The sequence below is a fragment of the Eleutherodactylus coqui genome, chromosome 5, assembly GCF_035609145.1.
Source record: "Eleutherodactylus coqui strain aEleCoq1 chromosome 5, aEleCoq1.hap1, whole genome shotgun sequence".
In the NCBI taxonomy this organism is placed as follows: domain Eukaryota; kingdom Metazoa; phylum Chordata; class Amphibia; order Anura; family Eleutherodactylidae; genus Eleutherodactylus; species Eleutherodactylus coqui.
The window spans coordinates 172,085,462-172,106,579 of NC_089841.1; the positions used below are offsets into that span (position 1 = coordinate 172,085,462).

Consider the following 21,118-nt stretch of genomic DNA (forward strand, 5'->3'; position numbering starts at 1 on the left):
CAGCTGAAGTTTGTAAATCTCATGAGGCTGATATGTGAAAGCAACGAGTGAACATGTCTCCTCAGCGAGCTGCTGAAGTTCGTAAATCGCATGCAGCTCTTATGCAAAAGCAACGTGGCAGAGCTATGTGTGTGTGACGTTCATGTAGCAGAGCTGTGTGGTGCATTGCGTCACCAGAAACACTGGTACTATGATTTCCTAATAATTACTATTCTTATGTATAACATTCAAAATCTGTTTGTTTGTGTCATCTACAAATCCACAGTTCTGGTCCAATTTGAGTTAAATTTTGCATGAGCGTTCTTCAGCACCAGGCGACGAATACTGGTGTAATTATAAATAAAAAACCCACGACTTCCCCTGTTTCCCTGTAATTTTTTGTGGCCAATAGCAACCAATCACAGCTCAGCTTTCATTTCTTATACTGCCGAGGTAAAATGAAAGTTGCGTTACATTCTACAGGATTGCATTGCCTTAGGGCTTATTCACATGGGCTATTTAAACATCCAAGTTTGAAACTGACAGAACACCAGCCATTAAGGTCAATCACCGACTTCCCCTGTAATTTTGTTGTCAATAGCAACCAATCACAGCTTAGCTTTCATTTCTTATACTGCTGAGGTAAAATGAAAGCTGTGCTGTGATTGGTTGCTATTTCTTATACTGCTGATGCAAAATGAAAGCTGTGCAGTGATTGGTTGCTATTTCTTATACTGCAGAGGTAAAATGAAAGCTGTGCTGTGATTGGTTGCTAAAGCTCATCCTGCAAAAATCAAGCCCTCAAACAGCTCCATGGATGCAAAAATACAACTGCTTTAGCTCTTGGAGTGCAACAATGCAAGACTATTTTAAAGTGCTTTTAAATGTACATAAATTGTAAAATATAACATATATATATATATAAATTTAGTAAGGCTGTAATTGTGCTGACACAGGGAATAATATCTTGTTATTTATACTGTAAGGTGAACATTATAAAAAAAACAAAGCTGAAAGAATAATGACAGAATTTCTGTCCCCCCACCCAAAAAACCCAAGAAAATTAATAAAAGTTATAAAACATCAGGAGATTTGGCTTTCTGTACCATCTCTATGCTAACGACACCCAGTTATACACCTCTTCCCGTGACATCACAGCAACAATCCTCCAAAACATCACCAACTCTCTGTCCGCTGTCTCTAACACTATGTCCTCTTTCTACCTAAAATTAAACCTCTCTAAAACTGACCTTGTGGTGTTTCCACCCTCTACTAACCGACCTCCTCCTGACATCTCCATCTCAGTGTGTGGTGCCACCATAACTCCTAGACAACATGCCCGCTGCCTTGGGGTTATATTTGACTCCGTTCTCTCCTTTACCCCCTACATCCAATCTCTCGCCCGAACATGTCAGCTGCACCTCAAGAACATCGCAAGAATCCGCTCTTTTCTCACTGCAGACATGCTAAAAACGCTCATCGTTGCCCTCATCCACTCTCGGCTCCATTATTGCAACTCGTTGCTGATCGGTCTCCCCTGCACCAGACTCTACCCTCTCCAATCCATCCTGAATGCGGCAGCCAGGCTCATCTTCCTGTCCAGCCGCTACTCGGACGCCTCTGCCCTGTGCCAGTCACTGCACTGGCTGCCCGTTAAGTACAGAATTCAATTTAAACTCGCTACCTTCATCCACAAAGCCCTCCACAGTGCAGCGCCCCCCTATATCGCCTCCCTCATCTCCATCCATCACCCAGCCCGGGCTCTCCGCTCTGCTAACGAAACCAGACTGAGCGCCTCTTTAACTCGAACTTCTCATTCCCGCCTCCAAGACTTCTCCAGAGCAGCACCGGTCCTCTGGAACGCACTACCCAAAACTATCCGAGCAATCCAAGACACACTAAACTTCAGGCGTGCTCTAAAAACGCACCTCTTCAGGGAGGCATACCGCATTCCCTAAACAAACCCCTCTGTACTCCGCCTGATAACATGCTCACTGACCTATTGACTGCAATCCCTGCTAGCCATCATAAACCACTCCTGCAGTCATACTGTTTCTGCCATCACACGGCCAAATGTCTGTCTGACCATTGTCTATGTGTATAGCATCCCTCACTGTCCACCTCGCCATACCGTGCACACCGCCAGCCCCTTTACCTTCTGTATCTCCCTATTATCTGTAGTGTGTAAGCTCATTGGAGCAGGACCCGCACCCATACTGTTTGCATCAACTGATTACTACATGTAACCATGGTTTTATTTCTCCCCCCCCCCCCCCCCTCCCCCATCTTCTAAGCGCTGCGGGATATGTTGGAGCTATATAAATAAAGATTATTAGTATTAATAATATGTACCCCAAAATGATGTTATTAAAAATACAACTTGTCCTGCAGAAAAAAGCCCTTATATGGCCGTGTCCATGGGAACATGTTTATTTACTCATGTAAAGTTACGTTCTTGGGATGTGACCATGAAAAACAATTACAATTTCTGTGTGAGAAAAAAGAGCTGTGCAAGTAGCTGGAGCCGCCTTGATTCCGCCCGGCCGCCAGGGTGCGCTGTAGCCGGCCGTCCCGCCTCTCTCCAGCTCTCAATCCTTTACCAGAGCGACTAGAAGGGAGAAGAGGAGCTGGAATGATGGCTGAAGGGGGAGCGGAAACAGAAGCCGAAGTGAGGGATAAACTCCAGGTATGCGGGCGCCTCCTCACCGCTGCAGGCTACACCCGGCGTGCACTCTGCCCGGTGATAATAGCCGTGCGCTGCCCGTTGTGTCCGGCGTCACTGCACGTGGCGGCGCCGGGTCGTCCACTGAAAGTTTATCGCTCGGTTTGCACTAACTTCTCTTTGGTGTCTGTTACTATAGCAACACCGGCTGTCGTCCCCTATCAGTAGGTGTGCTGGGGAGAGCCGCACAGCAGCCAATCAGGTTACAGCTTGGATTTCTTCAGAGGCCCCTGAGATGAGAGCTGCCATCTGATTGGTCGCTGTAGACAACCCCTCCCCTGCACTAGCAGTATTGTGGGCACTGCTGAGCTGCACTTGCACTGCACTAGTGAGCACATGGCTGCTGGCATCTTACACATAGCCCCTCTGAAGGTTGTCATGTGGGGGATATGGACAATTATGGCGCTGGTTCACCTCAGCTTCTTCCATCGGTACGACAGCCCTGCGGTCAGCCAGACATCAGTGTTGTCTTAAGGCCCTTTTACACGGACTGATGATCGTTCAAATGAGTGAAAGTGAACAATAGTGAGTCTGAACACAGCCAGCGCCCCAATCATGTGCCTTCGCCGTTCTACTTCATAGCGCAGTAACAACGCAAGCCGATGACGCCTTGCCTTTCCCTCCTGGTGACCTAGAACGCTGTGTTCAAAAACATGGTAAAATGCTGTAAACCGCGTTCAAAGGTGTTTTTGACAGCATTGAAAACGCTCCCTATTCATTTCAATGGGCGACACATTGTGCTTAAAAACTCTGAAATGCCCCAAAATACAGCAGACCGCACTTGAAAAACGTAGAAACGCTGCGCTTTAGCGCTCGTCTGAGAAGACTTGTTGAAATGAATTGAGGTGTTTTTCAGCGTTTAGCGCCACGCTAAGCCCCGTAAAACAGACGGCCTGCGTGAGAGCGTCCGTAGACAGCGGGCACAGATACTACAGCACTTATGGATTCAAGGTGGCGGCGTGAACGTAAATGGGGTCTCCTCCTTGGGCAATCCTTGCTTGAGCCGCGATTTAAAGGCTACGCAGCCTAATTGGTTCCAGTTGTGTTCCTTTTTACATGAAATTGCACAGCGTATTGCCCCATTACACAGGTATCGGTTGTGTGTTGGCGCACCCCATAATCCCTATGGGCCTTTGGCGCACAAATGCGCACTAAAAGAATGAAAATGAACCCATTTAAATCAAGCAGTTCAATTCTCTGCTTATTGTGCGTGAAAACTTTGCTCACGCAAATTCGTCTATGGGAAGCCGCCCATAGCCTTTGTTCACTTCTGTGCTGGAGGTTTCGGCGCAGATTGGGCACAAAAATGCGCTGTATTGTCCGACCAAATGATGGGAGCTGGATGGACCCCATCATAGTCTTTGAGGTCCATTGGGCGCCGTTCGTTTGTCATAGGATGGATCTGACCTTCCTGCTACTGCGATGGAACAGGAAAATGGAAAGATGAATGCAAGAGTGGCGGAGGCCGAAATTTCCTCTAATTAAAGGGGTTGTCTGAGATAAAATATTCTTTCACAAACGAGTCGCCCATGGCAGAACATAACAAATTGGCACTCCCGACATGTCCCTGGGTCTCCTTACTGACGTCATGTTTGCAGGCTCCTGCAGCCTATGACAGAGCTCAGCAGTGGTGGCCAAGACTGTCATTGGCTGCAGCAGTGGGTTTACTGCAGCCTATGACAAAGCTCAGCACTCATGGCCAAGACTGTCATTGGCTGCAGCAGCGGGTTTACGGCAGCCCATGACAAAGCTCAGCAGTGATGGCCAAGACTGTCATTGGCTGCAGCAGTCGGTTTACTGCAGCCTATGACAAAGCTCAGCAGTGGTGGCCAAGACTGTCATTGGCTGCAGCAGCGGGTTTACTGCAGCCTATGACAAAGCTCAGCAGTGATGGCCAAGACTGTCATTGGCTGCAGCAGCGGGTTTACTGCAGCCTATGACAAAGCTCAGCAGTGGTGGCTAAGACTGTCATTGGCTGCAGCAGCCGGTTTACTGCAGCCTTTGACAAAGCTCAGCAGTGATGGCCAAGACTGTCATTGGCTGCAGCAGCGGGTTTACTGCACTCTGACAAAGCTCAGCAGTGATGGCTGAGCTCTGTCATTGGCTGCAGCAGCGGGTTTACTGCACTCTGACAAAGCTCAGCAGTGATGGCTGAGCTCTGTCATTGGCTGCAGCAGCGGGTTTACTGCACTCTGACAAAGCTCAGCAGTGATGGCTGAGCTCTGTCATTGGCTGCAGCAGCGGGTTTACTGCAGCCTATGACAAAGCTCAGCAGTGATGGCCAAGACTGTTATTGGCTGCAGCAGCGGGTTTACTGCAGCCTATGACAAAGCTCAGCAGTGATGGCCAAGACTGTCATTGGCTGCAGCAGCGGGTTTACTGCAGCCTATGACAAAGCTCAGCAGTGATGGCCAAGACTGTCATTGGCTGCAGCAGCGGGTTTACTGCACTCTGACAAAGCTCAGCAGTGATGGCTGAGTTCTGTCATTGGCTGCAGCAGCGGGTTTACTGCAGCCTATGACAAAGCTCAGCAGTGATGGCCAAGACTGTTATTGGCTGCAGCAGCGGGTTTACTGCAGCCTATGACAAAGCTCAGCAGTGATGGCCAAGACTGTTATTGGCTGCAGCAGCGGGTTTACTGCAGCCTATGACAAAGCTCAGCAGTGATGGCCAAGACTGTCATTGGCTGCAGCAGTGGGTTTACGGCAGCCTATGACAAAGCTCAGCAGTGATGGCCAAGACTGTCATTGGCTGCAGCAGCGGGTTTACGGCAGCCCATGACAAAGCTCAGCAGTGATGGCCAAGACTGTCATTGGCTGCAGCAGTCGGTTTACTGCAGCCTATGACAAAGCTCAGCAGTGGTGGCCAAGACTGTCATTGGCTGCAGCAGCGGGTTTACTGCAGCCTATGACAAAGCTCAGCAGTGATGGCCAAGACTGTCATTGGCTGCAGCAGCGGGTTTACTGCAGCCTATGACAAAGCTCAGCAGTGGTGGCTAAGACTGTCATTGGCTGCAGCAGCCGGTTTACTGCAGCCTTTGACAAAGCTCAGCAGTGATGGCCAAGACTGTCATTGGCTGCAGCAGCGGGTTTACTGCACTCTGACAAAGCTCAGCAGTGATGGCTGAGCTCTGTCATTGGCTGCAGCAGCGGGTTTACTGCACTCTGACAAAGCTCAGCAGTGATGGCTGAGCTCTGTCATTGGCTGCAGCAGCGGGTTTACTGCACTCTGACAAAGCTCAGCAGTGATGGCTGAGCTCTGTCATTGGCTGCAGCAGCGGGTTTACTGCAGCCTATGACAAAGCTCAGCAGTGATGGCCAAGACTGTTATTGGCTGCAGCAGCGGGTTTACTGCAGCCTATGACAAAGCTCAGCAGTGATGGCCAAGACTGTCATTGGCTGCAGCAGCGGGTTTACTGCAGCCTATGACAAAGCTCAGCAGTGATGGCCAAGACTGTCATTGGCTGCAGCAGCGGGTTTACTGCAGCCTATGACAAAGCTCAGCAGTGGTGACCAAGACTGTCATAGGCTGCAGCAGCCGGTTTACTGCAGCCTATGACAAAGCTCAGCAGTGATGGCTGAGCTCTGTCATTGGCTGCAGCAGCGGGTTTACTGCAGCCTATGACAAAGCTCAGCAGTGATGGCCAAGACTGTCATTGGCTGCAGCAGCGGGTTTACTGCAGCCTATGACAAAGCTCAGCAGTGATGGCTGAGCTCTGTCATTGGCTGCAGCAGCCGGTTTACTGCAGCCTATGACAAAGCTCAGCAGTGATGGCTGAGCTCTGTCATTGGCTGCAGCAGCGGGTTTACTGCAGCCTGCAAACAAAGCAGTACAGTGAAAACACGTGAGGAGTATCAGCTGCTTTATGTTGTGCCATGGGGACCTGTATGTAAGAGAGTATTATCTCAGAAAACCCCTTTAAGGCTTGTGATGAAACAATGAAAACCCGTCACTTGTTTTCATCAAGCAGTCTGAGGCCATCACTGATACAGCGTGAACAGTTGTCACTATTGTCTTCCGTATGTTGAAGGGCCGCGCAGATGACGTAGAATACGTGGTAATCTATGGGGTGTATATATATATATCTTGCATGCATCTAAGTTGTAGCAGCTACTTTCTATTGCAGGAACTAGTAGACAAGCTGTATCATTTTCGGGACCACTACTTTGAAACCCACAACGTGGAAGATGCAGTTCGGAAACAGCGTGACGTGAAGGACCAGATGGAGCAAACGGTCGCTCTGATGGATGAGACTGACGGTAAAGCTGAACATTTTACCCTTTCTGTCCTCGTTGTTGTAGAGAAGGTTGTCCTTACTTCTTATTTTGTAGACACCTGGAAGAACAAGGCCTTCTTCTTAATGCTGAAGGGAAAGGCTCTGAACGTGACCCCCAACTATTGTACAGAGGCGGAGGAAGTGCTTTCTAAGGCCGTTAAACTGGACCCGGGGCTGGTGGAGGCCTGGAATCAGCTTGGAGAAGTCTACTGGAAGAAGATGGATGTGACCGCTGCAAAGACCTGCTTTCTGGGTGCTCTAAATCACGTAAGCACTGATAAGCCTGTATTGTAGTCCTCTTCATCTCCGCTCCTCTACACGTAAATACTCATTTCCTTCGTTTTAATATTGAAGTGTAAGAACAAAGTCTCGCTGCGAAACCTCTCGATGGTGATGCGGCAGCAGCGCTCACAAGATGCAGACGAAAATTCTCGAAATATCATGGACAGTGTGAAGCAAGCCAAGCAAGCTGTTCAAATGGATATGAGAGACGGCACCTCCTGGTGTAAGTACTGGGTGCAGGCCCTTACTTGGGCCCTTGTGGTAAAGATGCTGGTCAGTGCCACAACATTACTACTAATATAGCCATTGTTATAACACAAAAGAAGAAACTGTATGCACCTCTTGTTTTCCCCTAGCGATCCAGTGCTGAAGCTCCGCGGTGTCCCGTCAGTCTCTATTTACAAGCTGGCAGCAGTGACATTTTGTACTGTTCATGATCGAGGCAAGCCAATCAGTGGGCGCAGCAGTCATGTGCCGTACCCCTGGCATTGTGGATAGCGTTGTTGAGCGATGATACTTGTAATACAACATGGGACTGTAGCGGTCACATGCTGGCGGCTTGCAAACATAGACCTGGAGCGCGAGTGCTGTATCACTGGGGAAAATGAGGTGAGCACTGTCTCTTTGTTTTATACCAGTGACTGCTGTATGTAGGTATTTTATAGGGCTCGGTCACATCAGTGTTAGAGGTTCAGTTCGAGGAATCTGTCACTGAATTACATTAAGGCCTCATTCACACGGGTGACATGGCATCGCTGCGAGAAAATCGGATTGCTGGTCCGGTTTCTCGTGGTGATACTGCGACTTTGTAGCGCCATATGTGAGGATGTTCGTGGGGGGCTTGAAATATAAGCTCTACCCCAAAATAAGCAGTAGCTGAAGTATACTCTCTTTATTTTTTACATCGCCTAGAAGCGCTGTCCGGGGCTCCGCTACAGCTTCGCCCCAGGTTCCCAGCACTGGTGGTCGTCTTCTCTTCTGGCCGGGGATTGAAAAATCCCTGCCTCCTAGAAGTGTTGGCTGTAGGGATGAGCGAGCGTACTCGGAAAAGCACTACTCGCTCGAGTAATTTGCTTTATCCGAGTATCGCTGTGCTCGTCCCTGAAGATTCGGGTGCCGGCACGGAGCGGGGAGCTGCAGGGGAGAGCGGGGAGGAATGGAGGGGAGATCTTTCTCTCCCTCTCTCCCGCCCGCTCTGCTCCGCTCCCCGCTGCGACTCACCTGTCAGCCGCAGCGGCACCCGAATCTTCAGGGACGAGCACAGCGATACTCGGATAAAGCACATTACTCGAGCGAGTAGTGCTTTTCTGAGTACGCTCGCTCATCTCTAGTTGGCTGTGATTGGCTAAGTGTCAGCAAATCACAGCCAGCACTTGATGAATGGCTGTGATTGGTTCATCGAGCGCAGCCATTCACAGCCAGCGCTTCCAGGAGGCAGGGATTTTTCAATCCCCGGCCAGAAGATGATGAAGAGAAACCGTGCCGGAACTTGGGGAGAAGCTGCAGCAGTGTCGGAGAGCGCTTCTAGGTGATGTATGCTGTTTTTTTTATTTTTTTTTCTGCAGCCAGGGTTAAATTAGGACTTTGACAGTAGGATTTCCTACTGTCAAAGTTGCGTTGCATTGCACCGCATAAAAATCGCATGTTCATGCAACGCAACGGAGAGGAAGGCTCCATAGGGAAACTAGGGCTACAAAACCTCACGAGTCGCGGGCATATCGCCGGACCCGTGAAGTTTTTGTGTCAGGTTATTGCATGCTACAAAACATTGCACGTGTGAAGCAACCCATAGGAAAGCATGGGCTTCACGTACATGCGATTTGTAGCAACGCAACGAATTTGTGCAACTTTGTTGCCCGACGTTTGTCACTAGTGTTACTTTGTCCTGTAAAATGTTGGGACGGCCAGATGGAAACTGAACAAACCCCATTATAGTCAATGGCATCCGCTTGACACTGTTCAGTTCTGTCGTAAGGCTGATCAGTTTGGCCAGTGAGTGACGTTTTCCTGCTCCCACAATGGAGCCCACAGCACGGAAATAGGCTTTATTTTGTGACTAATCAGACATAAGCTCGTCAGGGTGGGGAAGCATCTACATAAGGCTGCCTTGATATAGCACATGGACTTGCATATTTTGATCAAAATCTGTGCGTGTAATGGATGTTGTTGACAGCAAACAACTCGTTTGCTCTTTCCAATGATTAATGTAAAAGGACTCTAACTTGTGACATTTGGTCTCTGCAAAGTTTGACATTTTGAATATACTTTGTGATTGTTTGCTTAGGTCTTTTTACATTTGTAGACATGGTCCCAATGATGAGTATCAATCAATGAGATCTGTGTTCGTCTACCGTGCCTTAACACAGGGCAGTTTAGTGGAGAGATGTGCTGCCAACAATGATGATTTTTGTTTTTATGCCGGATGAAACGTGATCACCCAACAAATGAGAAGTTACTTGTTCGTCGGGTGATTGCCGCCGCGTTCATATGGACTGTAACCAATCAAACAAGCATTCTTAGTTACGTACTTTCCCAATGATTTGTCCGTATACGGGAGCCTTTACTGATGCTGCATTGTGTATTTCCTTTCACAGATATCCTTGGCAATGCCTACCTCTCTCTGTTTTTTTGTACTGGACAAAATCCCAAAATTTCTCAGCAGGCTCTGAATGCGTACGTACAGGCGGTGAGTTTTTAAAGTAATTTTTTTTTCTCCTGTGTCATTTTCAATAACCATACAATCCTATAGGACCGATACTTTATAATGAATATACAGCTTGCTTACCGCAGACTTGATTGAAACATATAGGGAATGTGAGAATACAACATGTTAGGTAGCAACACCTTGATGTATTAGAGAGTCAACACATTTGTGGCTGTGGGGGGATATATCATATAAAACCACTGGATTGTAACAGTTATTATCGGGATCGTTTACTGAACAAATCTGGTCAGGGTTAGTGAAGGACTAGAACATTAATTTTCTTCTACTTGCAGAACATATGCTATTACTCACTGATCCATCATCATATTTGGGTATTGCAGTGATGTAGATAACATTCAGGGGACGGATTTGGCATTGAAAATGAAAAAAAATTAAATCCTACATGGACAGTGTATAAGTAAGTGGCTTTCTCTAGAGGTCCCATTGAAGTAAATGCCATTCACTTTGGATCTGAGCCAGGCTGGATGGATGACAGGTAAAACCTGTCGCGACACAACTCTGATCCCAGCCTCCAAATGGGTCTCCAGTCAAGGCCATTGACACCTCACTTGTGCTGTATATGTACAGCGCTCATCATAAGGGGTTCAAAAGGACATTCCGTATATTTTTTTTAAATTGGTGGAGTGGCCTTTTTTATGTAATCAACTTGTATTTCAGTGATTTCGCAGATTTCACAGCCATAATTTAGTTAGGTGTAAAGGCAAAATTGAACGCGTCCGATGAACACTTCCATTAGTTAAATGGGTATGCCTAATTCATGAAGTGCTGGCATATTGCTAGGATATGCTATCCCTTTATGATCAGTGGGGACACAACCTCTGGGACCCTCATTGATCCTGAGTATGAAGGGGCTGCAGCACTGATTCAGCACAGTGACACTCCTGGCCACCCACTGTGGAGGGGAACTACAGCACCGCCACCATTGATGAGACTGGGTTTGGTTGCAGTTCCCTGCACTGCCAGGTGGCCAGGAGCACCACGGTGCAGCGTAAGGGCTCATGTCCATGGGCATATGCGTATCAAGGCCTGCATATTCCTTGCATAATTCTCTGCTTCTGAGTGCGTGTGCTTTTTTTTTTTTTGCGTGGGTATGGCTGCATATGTAACCACGCTTCCATAAACACGTGAAAAAAAACACAGGCTTTGCAAATGCTGATCAATTCGTATTTTGCTAGGCAACAAGCCTTTCACACGCAAGGCTTATTCCATGGGTTGTGTAAGCTCTGCATATGTACATGCATCCACAGAGTTCAGTGGGGGCTGTACACGCATATTACGCAGTAAAATAGAACATGCTGCAATTATTTTCACCCGCGTATTGACACACAGTGTTCACACGCTGGTGTGCATGGTAGACTGAAAGTCCATTGTTGTTCATTGCCTCCACTCACTGCGTGCCATTAGCCCTAAAACAGTAAGGGGCCACAGGCTGTTCAGCACTGTGGCCCCTTCATTGTTAACATTAGCAGGGGGTCCGAAAGTGATATGCTATCACTTTATTAAACAGAAATTCCCCTTTAGGAATCACTGGCACATACTTCGAAACATTTCACAGTCAGTAGATGTTAATGCACTTATATTGGCCGTTACATTGGCTAAATGTCCTGGGAGTATAATTAATCTCAAATACACGTAGGAAGCCTATTGCGTGAACTGATGTATAAAGAGACTGTAAATGTAATGCACCCGGAGAAGAATAGCTCCAAGTGTTACATTGTTACTAGAGATGAGCGAGTATACTCGCTAAGGCACTACTTGCTCGAGTAATGTGCCTTAGCCGAGTATCTCCCCGCTCGTCCCTAAAGATTCGGGGGGTGGGGAGCGGCGGGGGAGAGCGGGGAGGAATGGAGGGGAGATCTCTCTCTCCCTCCCCCCCCCCCCGCTCTCCCCTGCTTCCCGCCGCAACTCACCGGTCAGCCGCGGCGGCCCCCGAATCTTTAGGGATGAACAGGGAGATACTCTGCTAAGGCACATTACTCGAGCGAGTAGTGCCTTAGCAAGTATACTCGCTCATCTCTAATTGTTACCAAAGAGTTCATGAACTCCCCACTTATGTTATCACAAAGACTTCTTCTACCATAGGAGAGAGTGGACAAGACTGCCTCCAGTAACCCAGATCTACACCTCAATCGGGCAACTGTAAGTGTTTACCTGAGGCCATATCAAATCTAGAATGGTGCATGATTTTATTTGTATTGTTTTGGCTCTTACCCCCTTATGTTATTTAGGGTACATAGTTATAAAATTCTTTACCATTTACATTTTAGTCCAAACTACTACTATGGAACAGGATGAACAATACTTGCCTGCAGTGTTTGTCAGGCGACTACATGAAGCATTAATGTATTTGCCTGACGGAAACATTCCATGTGAGAATTTAATAGTAAAAGCATCTGGTCTTATATCTATCTCATATTACCTTATCATTCATTGGACTCATTGGGAGAATCGACTGAGAAATTAGTACAAGTTACAGGGGGTGCACAAAAATTTGGAAACGCCGTATGGAATGCAGGCCTTACATTACATGTGATCATAAATCATATTTCACAGTACTACCAGTAAATTTTAACTCTATCAAAAGGGCAGCTCAGTGCTAATGATTAAAATCCCATGTGGATCCTTTCTAATGGTCCGGGATCCATACATGTGTGCTACAGCGGCGTTAGTAGGCAGGGCTGTAGTTGTTGCGTGATGCAATGATCTGTATAACAGCTCCAACATGTGGTAAGCGTCATTTGTCTTCAAGACAGCGTTCTGCGCAGTTGTGAGAGAATCATGGCAGAGCTGATGGAATTCCAACATTGTCAAATTGTTGGGGCCTGTATGACGGTGCCTCTGGAACAAAGGTAGCAGACGATTTTGCTGTATCAGGAGAACCGTATCCAAGATTATGACCGCATACAGAAAGACTGGAAAAACTCGACTGACAAACACTAGCATGGACGGAAATATGTGTTGAGTGATAGACAATCATTGCATAGGGTTGTGATGAAAAAGAAGCAGACTACAGCTTTGGTGTTTCCATGTTTTTGTCCACCACCTGTATATTACGGCCATCAGTTTCTTAATCACTTGGCATCATGTAATGAGAGAGAAGAGTTAATAAAGCTTTAGATTTCCAGTGTTCTTGAGCTGATGACTCCTTTTTATTATAAGTGATATTGTGCTTGAACCTCTCAGGATCTGTGCCGTATATCTAGAATATTCTGCCATCTAAATAAATGGGCACATTCTGCCTCCTTGGCTTCCATGTTTAGTATGGGCAGCCTGCCTGATGTACTCTGGGATCTGATAGGAACTCTCGTCTTGGCTGCTAGTACTACAAACTGCTGGCAGCTTCTGTAGTTTACGTCCAGCATGCAGTCAAAACAGGAGGTACATATTGACACCTTATAAATCCTGGTTTACTATAAGTAATGGCGTTCTCTTCCACTCAGTTGTGCAAGTACGAGGAGAACTATCAAGGAGCGCTGGATGGGTTTTCTCGAGCTGCAGCTCTGGAGCCGTCTTGGACTGAACCGGTCATGAGGGAAGAGCAGTTGCTTGATTACCTGGGCAGGTTGTGTGGTCTTCTCGGCAACAAGGTAACCACCCCCGAATGAGAGTATATATTGTGGTTTATGGAATGATTGGCTGCACTACTTGTGGGTATGAATCTAAACTGAAGGAGTTAATTGGATGGACTGATCTAGAATAAGGGCCATAATGGTGGAGCTAGATGTAGAGCTTATTAGAAGTGAAGGCTGTAGGTGAAAGATAAGCATTAGGTCAGTGAGATCTAGGAAGATCAGTGTGTACTCTGGCATTGGGGAGTTTGCATGCTCGAGAAGGCTGGTTCAAATTTGGGTGCAGCATATTTGCTGTATTGGATGCAGTAAGTGACATGTTTTGTGGTGTGTTTTTTTTTTTATTTTTTATGTGTTAGGCCGCCTGCACACGAGCGGAAATCCCGCCGCGGGATTTCCGCAGCTGAAAGTTTGCATAGGAGTGCATTAAAATACGCACTCCTATGCAGACGGCCGCGGTTTGGCCGCGCGAAATCTCGCGCGGCAAACAAACCGCGGCATGTCCTAATTTTCTGCGGGGCACGCACTCACCTGGCCGCCGGCTCCGGTCTGCGCATGCGCCGGCTGCACGGCAGCCGGCACATGAAAGAGCCGGGGCCGCCAGGCGCGGGAGAGTACGCACTTGTCACTGCAGGCTCTCGGGTCGGATCGCGCGGCGAGAATTCTCGCTGCCGGATCCGACCCGCTCGTCTGCAGGCGGCCTTAGAATAGAAAGAATTTTAGAACTAACCGTACAACCCACACCTTGAATTTGGATGCTAATGCTTTAAATAAAATTTTATTTAGAAAAGCTACATTTCTTTCATTCACCTTGCCAATGTGCTTATTTCTTTTATTTTTCTTCAATTTGTTTACACAGGGAAAAATCCGTGGCAAACGACTACAGAACATGCTGAGTAGTTTAAGTCCGGGACTTCTAGGTCATTATGGAGATTCTGGTGGACTACAGCTAAAGCCATTAAGTGCTCTGCAACCAGGAAAAAACCCCGGCCTTGTGGTGCTTGGGAGGGTCGTGTTCAGCCTAGTGCCTGAAGAGCGAGTGCCTTTGTAAGTTAGAGCCTACAGCCATTACAGCTAGCAGATGTACTGAAAATAATTTTGTTGGCATATTCAGTTGAGTCCGTAAAGGGCCATTTATACAAATGTTCACCCAATCATCACGCCATGTAGCAGAGCTAACAATCATCCATTGGACACTCGATCATTGATTGATTTGTGGGAATTTAGCACACATAAAAATACTGTTGAGCTGCACATCTCCCCATGTGGACAGCGATGTGCAGCTGACCAATGATCACTGTATGGAGCGAATGATCGTTGTAATGATCATTCACTTCCATACAGACAACGATCTGCCATGTGTGAGCGTGAGGCGATTTTTTATTTTTTTTATTTTTTTACATTTTTCCAATTGAAAATGCATATTTTAATCCATGTGAAAGTCACATGTTCAGCGTTGGTTTTCTCGCAAATTGCAATTTTACAAGCAAAACTATCAGTCCAGGTTTCTGTGACCAATATCGCGCTCGCCCGTGTGGATGCACCCTTACATCAACCTTACAATCTCACACATAAAGTTTAATTTGCTGCTGACAACTTCTTTTAGGTGCTGGATGATTCTTTTTTACAGTGAGTGTAGTATTGTATTAGACTTACTTTTCTGTATTTTATCTACAAACTTACTGGATGTAAAATAAGTTTTTGTAGTTTTTTTTTTTATCAAATGCAAATCTCAGAATTCAGGCAATGTTCACATCTGTGCGGGATGGATGCAGAGCTGTTTTCCTGTCAAAGTGACAGGCGCTTTAGTGGAACCTAATGTTATAAGTCATTGGGGTTCATCACGCCCCTCTGGTGTGCGGTTTATGACAGACCAGGCTCAGCATTGCAGTTTCATTTTAAAATGGAAACCACAACACTGATGTGCTCAGGGCCTAGGCACCACACTTTAAGGTCACTGGTTCACCTGGTAAATCAAGTCACTAGTAAAACTTGAATTGGTACTTGAGCCACTCATCGGCAGATATTTAGAAGGCTTGCTTTATGTAACGCTATGGGGCTTCGGACTGATGCCAAGCCACTTGGGATAAATCTTAGCTGTGTATTTCCAGGACCTCCAATGCTGCAGTGTGTGACAAGTGAATAACAGCTGATATTAGCAGTCATCAAATAGTAAATTCATTTAAATGGGACCGGTCACCGGGGTGGGCCGCGTTCTATAAGGCAAAAAGTAAGCCAGCAGGTGCCTCACATGTTGAGCAGCCCTCTGCACGTCAACTCGGGGCACGACTATAAAACAGATTCTACGTGTAAATTATTGTCCTGTCTGGCTATTGGGTCCCGCTTAATTTACAAAGTGGGTGTGCTTTTTTTTTTTTTTTCCAGGGTGCCCTCGAATGAAAGTTCATAGTGGCATTCGGTAGGAGACCCACTATCTTGTTTTACATGAGGCATCTGCTAGATTCCCTGAGTTATAGGGGGCTGTTCTGGTGACAAAATCTGTTTTTGCAGTATTTGTGATACAAGCAGAGGGGTGTTAGGAGAGACTTGCAGTAAAGCAGATTGGACAGATGTGACTCCCGTAACATACTCTGTAGTCGTGAAGCTCATCTTAGGGTTAATGATCTCTTGTCCTTTGTTTTCCTCTCCTCTGTACTGATTTCAGGCATACACAGGAAATAGTTATTGGCTGGATATTTTGTATTCCTTGAGTTGCCCTTAAGTGTTTGAACAGATGAGACAGATTTCTATTAGGCTAGTTTCACATGGGCAAGGGCAATATCAGCCCATGAATCTCGGCCCAATATCGCTCTCACCATCTATGTGAAAGCTCTGTGGATGCGAGGCGTTTTCATGTGAAAACCGCCTTGCATCACTGCAGGGAATCCCTTCATCTCATTGCTTTCAATGGGGCAGCAGCTCTGGTTCCATTGAAAGCAATGGGAGCACTCCGTAATACTCTCTGTGACAGCAGCAACGGGAAATCCCTTCACCCCAGTCACGGCTGAAGGGATTTCCCCACGACATCTGAAAGGAATCCCTTGCTGCTGCTGTCGCAGTGGATCGCGGAGTTCTCCCATTGCTTTCAGTGGGGCAGGGCAGTATTGCAGAAAGATAGAACATGCTGCGATGTGTTTCTCGCATAGAATCGCAGCGCAGTGCCATGTGAGAAAACATCGCTCATGTGTATGAACTCATTCAAATGAAAGGAGTTCATATTTGTGCATCTTGCAACACACAAATCTTGCGTGATTTTATCGCCCGTGTAAAACCGGCCTTTGTCAGAACCAAATTCATTTTTGTACTAAAGATAAACAATAAAGATGAGCGAGCATACTCGTTAAGGGCAGATACTCAAGCGAGTATCGTCCTTTTCGAGTACCTGCCTGCTCGTCAGAAAAGATTTGGGTGCCGGCGGGGGTGAGCAGTGTGTTGCGGAAGGGGGGGAGAGAGAGAACTCCCCTGTTTCCCCTACCACCACCGCTCTCCCCCGCCGGCTCCCGAATCTTTTCTGACGAGCAGGCAGGTATGCTCGCTCATCTCTAATACACAACACTAATCATTGCATATGTCTGCCTACGTCTGATCTCATTTGTCTGAACTTACTATTTTTTATCAGCACATTTTTACAGTTATCTGCTAGATTTGTCTCACTATATCTATTTCTTGACTCTGGATTTTGTAACTGGTAACATTTTTATCTTGTGTGGGTTCTTTTGTAGCACATTTGGCCTTGTAGATACAGAGGGAACCTGTTACGCTATAATGGTTTACAATATGGTGGAAAGCTGGGGAGTTCTCATTGCAGATTCTGTTACAATCCCTGAACCTCACTTGAAACAACATAATATTCAACACAAAGGCCAGGTGAGTTTGCATTGACCTTTTTTTTAAAAAAAAATCTATCTGAGATGAACTATGTGATACACCAGCCATGACCACCAGTGTCTGTGCTGCTGTAAATGAAGGTGCTGGTCACTGTGCACAACATAAAAGGGGTTCTCTGACACTAAAATATTGATGACCTATCCTCAGGATAGGTTATCAAAGTCGGATCAGTCGGAATCTGCCACTTGGACCTCTGCCAATCCATTGATTGAATTGGCTGCAACACTCGAGTGAACGCATTGGCTGTTTCAGTCCATACTAGGCACAGCGCCATACTTTGTATTGCAGCTATGCCTGGTATAGCAACTCATTCACTGGAATAGAATGAACTTCTTTTGTGCTTTATTACAATGAACTTGATGTCACATGCCCGAGAAGAGGCTACAGGCCGCTCTATGTTGATGGTCTCGAGCGGCAGATACTTCATCAATATTTTAATGTCTGAAAATTCCTTTAAGTTGAAGACCTTTTGTTGACTGTTCCCTCATGAATTACTGTATATACTCGAGTGTAAGCCTAGTTTTTCAGCACATTTTTTTGTGCTGAAAAAGCCCCCCCTCGGCTTATACTCGAGTTAGGGAACGCTTAAAAAAAAACCTTCATACTCCCCTCCCAGCTGGCGGCGGTGCGGCAGGCTGGTGTGTCTCCGGCCGCAGTACAGCAGGCTGCTTGAATTCTCTCCGCTGTCATCCCCTGCTGTCCTCTTTGCTTGGCTCTGTCATCCTCCGCCATCAGCGCTGTGTAAGTAAGAGCTGTGATTGGATCAAGCGTCAGCCGATCAGAGCCGTTGCTCGATCATTCACAGCCAATCAAGCTGCTTTAGAATTCTCCCCGTTGTCATCTCCCTGCTCGGCTTTCAAATCCCCTGCCATCAGTGCTGTGTAAGTAAGCGCTGTGATTGGATCGAGCACCAGCGCTTACTTACACAGCACTGTCAGGGCCAAGCAGAGAGGACGGCGGGGGATGACAGCGGGGAGAATTCAAGCAGCTTGTGGCACAGACACAGACCCCGGCTGGAGGTCTTTTTTTACCTAGTATATACTTGAGTATAGCTAGGCTTATGCTCGAGTCAATAAGTTTTACCAGTTTTTTGTGGTGAAACTTATTGTCTCGGCTAATACTAGAGTATATACGGTATATAGTATTGCAGATATTAGTCCTACATGCAGTTAAGTAAACATAATTTAATTTTATATGTTTTGAACAGACCTTTGCCTTTCAAAGTATACGCGTTGACTCCCCTGTACGATTGTTGGTGAATGGCAAGCCACAAGGACCAAGCACTCAGGCCAGTGCAACAGTGGCTTACAGACCCCAGAGCGAGTAACGGACTAGACCCCGGGATCTATCCTCGATGCTGTGAATTGGGGACCTAAAGCATCAGCTGCGATATCCCTCCCGTTCTGTGGTGAAGAATAAACTCTTATAGAGTCCTAACACAAACCCTTAACAAGCTGCACTAATCTGGTACAATACCGTTGATTCTCTAATGCCTTGACGCAAGCCTATCGTCGTAGTAAGAGACTAGAGTGGCTTCCTGTAACGTGCGCACATTCCTTATTGCTCATGTTTGTGCTTTTCTCTCCGTTCTTTTGTTTTACCTGTTGTAGTGTTATTTATAATGCAGATTCAGAATTGTGATAATTTATTTTACCAATACTTGTTGTGGCCTCTTGTTTAGAGGAAGATTAATATTTGTTTTTCTAAAAAAAATAATAATAATTTAAATTTACAATTATTTGGTACTTTTTATTTTCCCTCCAACGCAGTTTGTTTTTTTTTTATATTTGCAAGCACGGGTCTTTGTCATTTTGGCTAAATAATTGAATTTTATGAGTGTTTTTTTAAGTTTCGGAAACCTGATTTCAGTCTGCAAAGGTGAATAAATTGTGACTGAAAACCATAATTCATACAAACGTAGCTCCACCATTAGAGGAGAAAATTGGTGAGCAGCAAGGTGTGAGCCCGTCCGGTGACCCTGCGTATGGCACTAACCTGTATTGTGGATGACCACGGACGCTCGCATTCAGTCATGCCAAGTACAAGGTTTTTCTGTCTTTGTATTTCCTGTACTGACGCAAATACCCGCAGCCCATATGTGATGTTAATTGCATATGGGCTGCAGGTCGGACGCCTCAATTGACTTTAAAGTAGGCCGTTTGCGTGGATTCCGCGGTAAAATAAAGCATGTTGCGATTTTTCTTCCGCTCGCAGAATACGCAATCTGTGAGTGTGAAAGAAGAATAGAAAGTACATCCCTTTCAATGGCTGTGTTTTACTCCGGATCGTCTATGTGGACGGTGAACTCAGAATCCGCAGTTCAAATACAGTCTTGTGAGACCGGCCTAAATCTGATCGAATGCGTAAAGCTCATTTTTCTATTGTATGTAGAGCAGGAAATGGGCAGACATTCCCAGTAATTGCTCTTCCTTCACCTCTATTCATGCTGTCCAGCCTTGGCTATGTAGCTACACCGTTATGGTGATATAATGCGCCATAGTCTGGATAGATTCCACTAGAAATCCAAATGGAGGATACCACGGAGCATGGCAAAGGGATTTTGAAACCGCAGGTTGCTCGCTGTAGAAAATTAATATCCATGCGAATTTTAAGATTTTAAAAATAGTTTGTTTTTTTTTAGGTTTTAAAATCAGCTGGAGATTTTCTGAGGCTGTTTTGTGGCCTTCTAAAGCACATCCGGTTTTGCATCTGCAGGTAGCTGCCTGGCGTAATGCTTTTCTAGAACTTCTTTAGTAAAGAAGTGCCAAATCAATGGCAGATTTACTGCAGAACACCCCACCCCTTGACTGTCTAAGTCTGTCGTTACTAGAGATGAGCGAGCACGCTCGGATAAGGCAGTTACTCGAGCGAGCATCGCTCTTCTCGAGTAACTGCATTCTCGTCTGAGCAGGCTCCGCGGGCGGCGAGGGGAGCGGGGTGTAGTAGCCTCTGGTTGCAACTGACCAAGGCTGCTTAAAATTTAGGAACTTTGTAACGCGGACCCACTGCTGGGACCCAGACCAATTCCGAAAATGCAGCCTCAGTGCCTCTTGAAGTGTGGACAGTAGAGGACATGTATGCGCAGCTTCACTTCAATGGGACTGCCGATAGCCGAGCACTTGAACTTTGCTATCTCCAGTGGTTCCATCAAAGTGATTGGAGTAGAGGTGTTTAATAGGATTACCATGAATTGTATTTCTAACTCTTCCCCCGGTATAACTGTGAGTATGTATATACGGTATGTGTGTATATATACTCAATCACAGAGGTTAAAATGGTAACTAGTGATGAGCGAGCATACTCGCTAAGGGCAATTGCTTGAGCGAGCATTGCCCTTAGCGAGTACCTGCCCGCTTGAGAGACAAGGTTCGGGTACCGGTGGCGGGCAGGGAGCTGCGGGGGAGAGCGGGGAGGAACAGAGGGGAGATCTCTCTTCCCCCCCCCCCCCCCCCCCCGCTACCCCCTGCTGACTGCTGCAACTCGCCGCTCCCTTGCGCCGGCACCCGAACCTTGTCTCTCAAGCGGGCAGGTACTCGCTAAGGGCAATGCTCGCTCATCTCTAATGGTAAGCATTTTTGCCATAATCTATTTTGCTTTCCGTAAAAATGGTACTGCTATAAGAGAGGAGGGAAGGGATGTAATAGTCAGCACAACGGCATTGGAGGAATAGCGCTTGC

At 46.6% G+C, this 21,118-nt stretch overlaps 1 protein-coding gene across 1 annotated transcript; it reads left to right on the top strand.

Moving 5' to 3' along the window:
• Window positions 1–2,555: 2,555 nt before the first annotated feature.
• TTC5 (tetratricopeptide repeat domain 5) lies at window positions 2,556–20,793 on the top strand. The gene is made up of 10 exons (XM_066603714.1): window positions 2,556–2,665; window positions 6,828–6,960; window positions 7,033–7,244; window positions 7,332–7,482; window positions 9,854–9,945; window positions 12,067–12,123; window positions 13,425–13,571; window positions 14,413–14,600; window positions 17,276–17,420; window positions 18,649–20,793. Exons 1-10 carry the CDS (start codon window positions 2,612–2,614, stop codon window positions 18,766–18,768), a joined length of 1,299 nt encoding a protein of 432 aa, XP_066459811.1. The 5' UTR covers window positions 2,556–2,611; the 3' UTR covers window positions 18,769–20,793.
• Window positions 20,794–21,118: the final 325 nt, after the last annotated feature.

Bases quoted from the DNA above. Each gene is read 5' to 3' on its own strand.
- TTC5 (XM_066603714.1), top strand. From the start codon at position 2,612: ATGATGGCTGAAGGGGGAGCGGAAACAGAAGCCGAAGTGAGGGATAAA. The intron at 7,483-9,853 runs GTAAGTACTGGG...TTCCTTTCACAG, and splicing joins GAGAGACGGCACCTCCTGGT to ATATCCTTGGCAATGCCTAC. The intron at 17,421-18,648 runs GTGAGTTTGCAT...TGTTTTGAACAG, and splicing joins ATATTCAACACAAAGGCCAG to ACCTTTGCCTTTCAAAGTAT.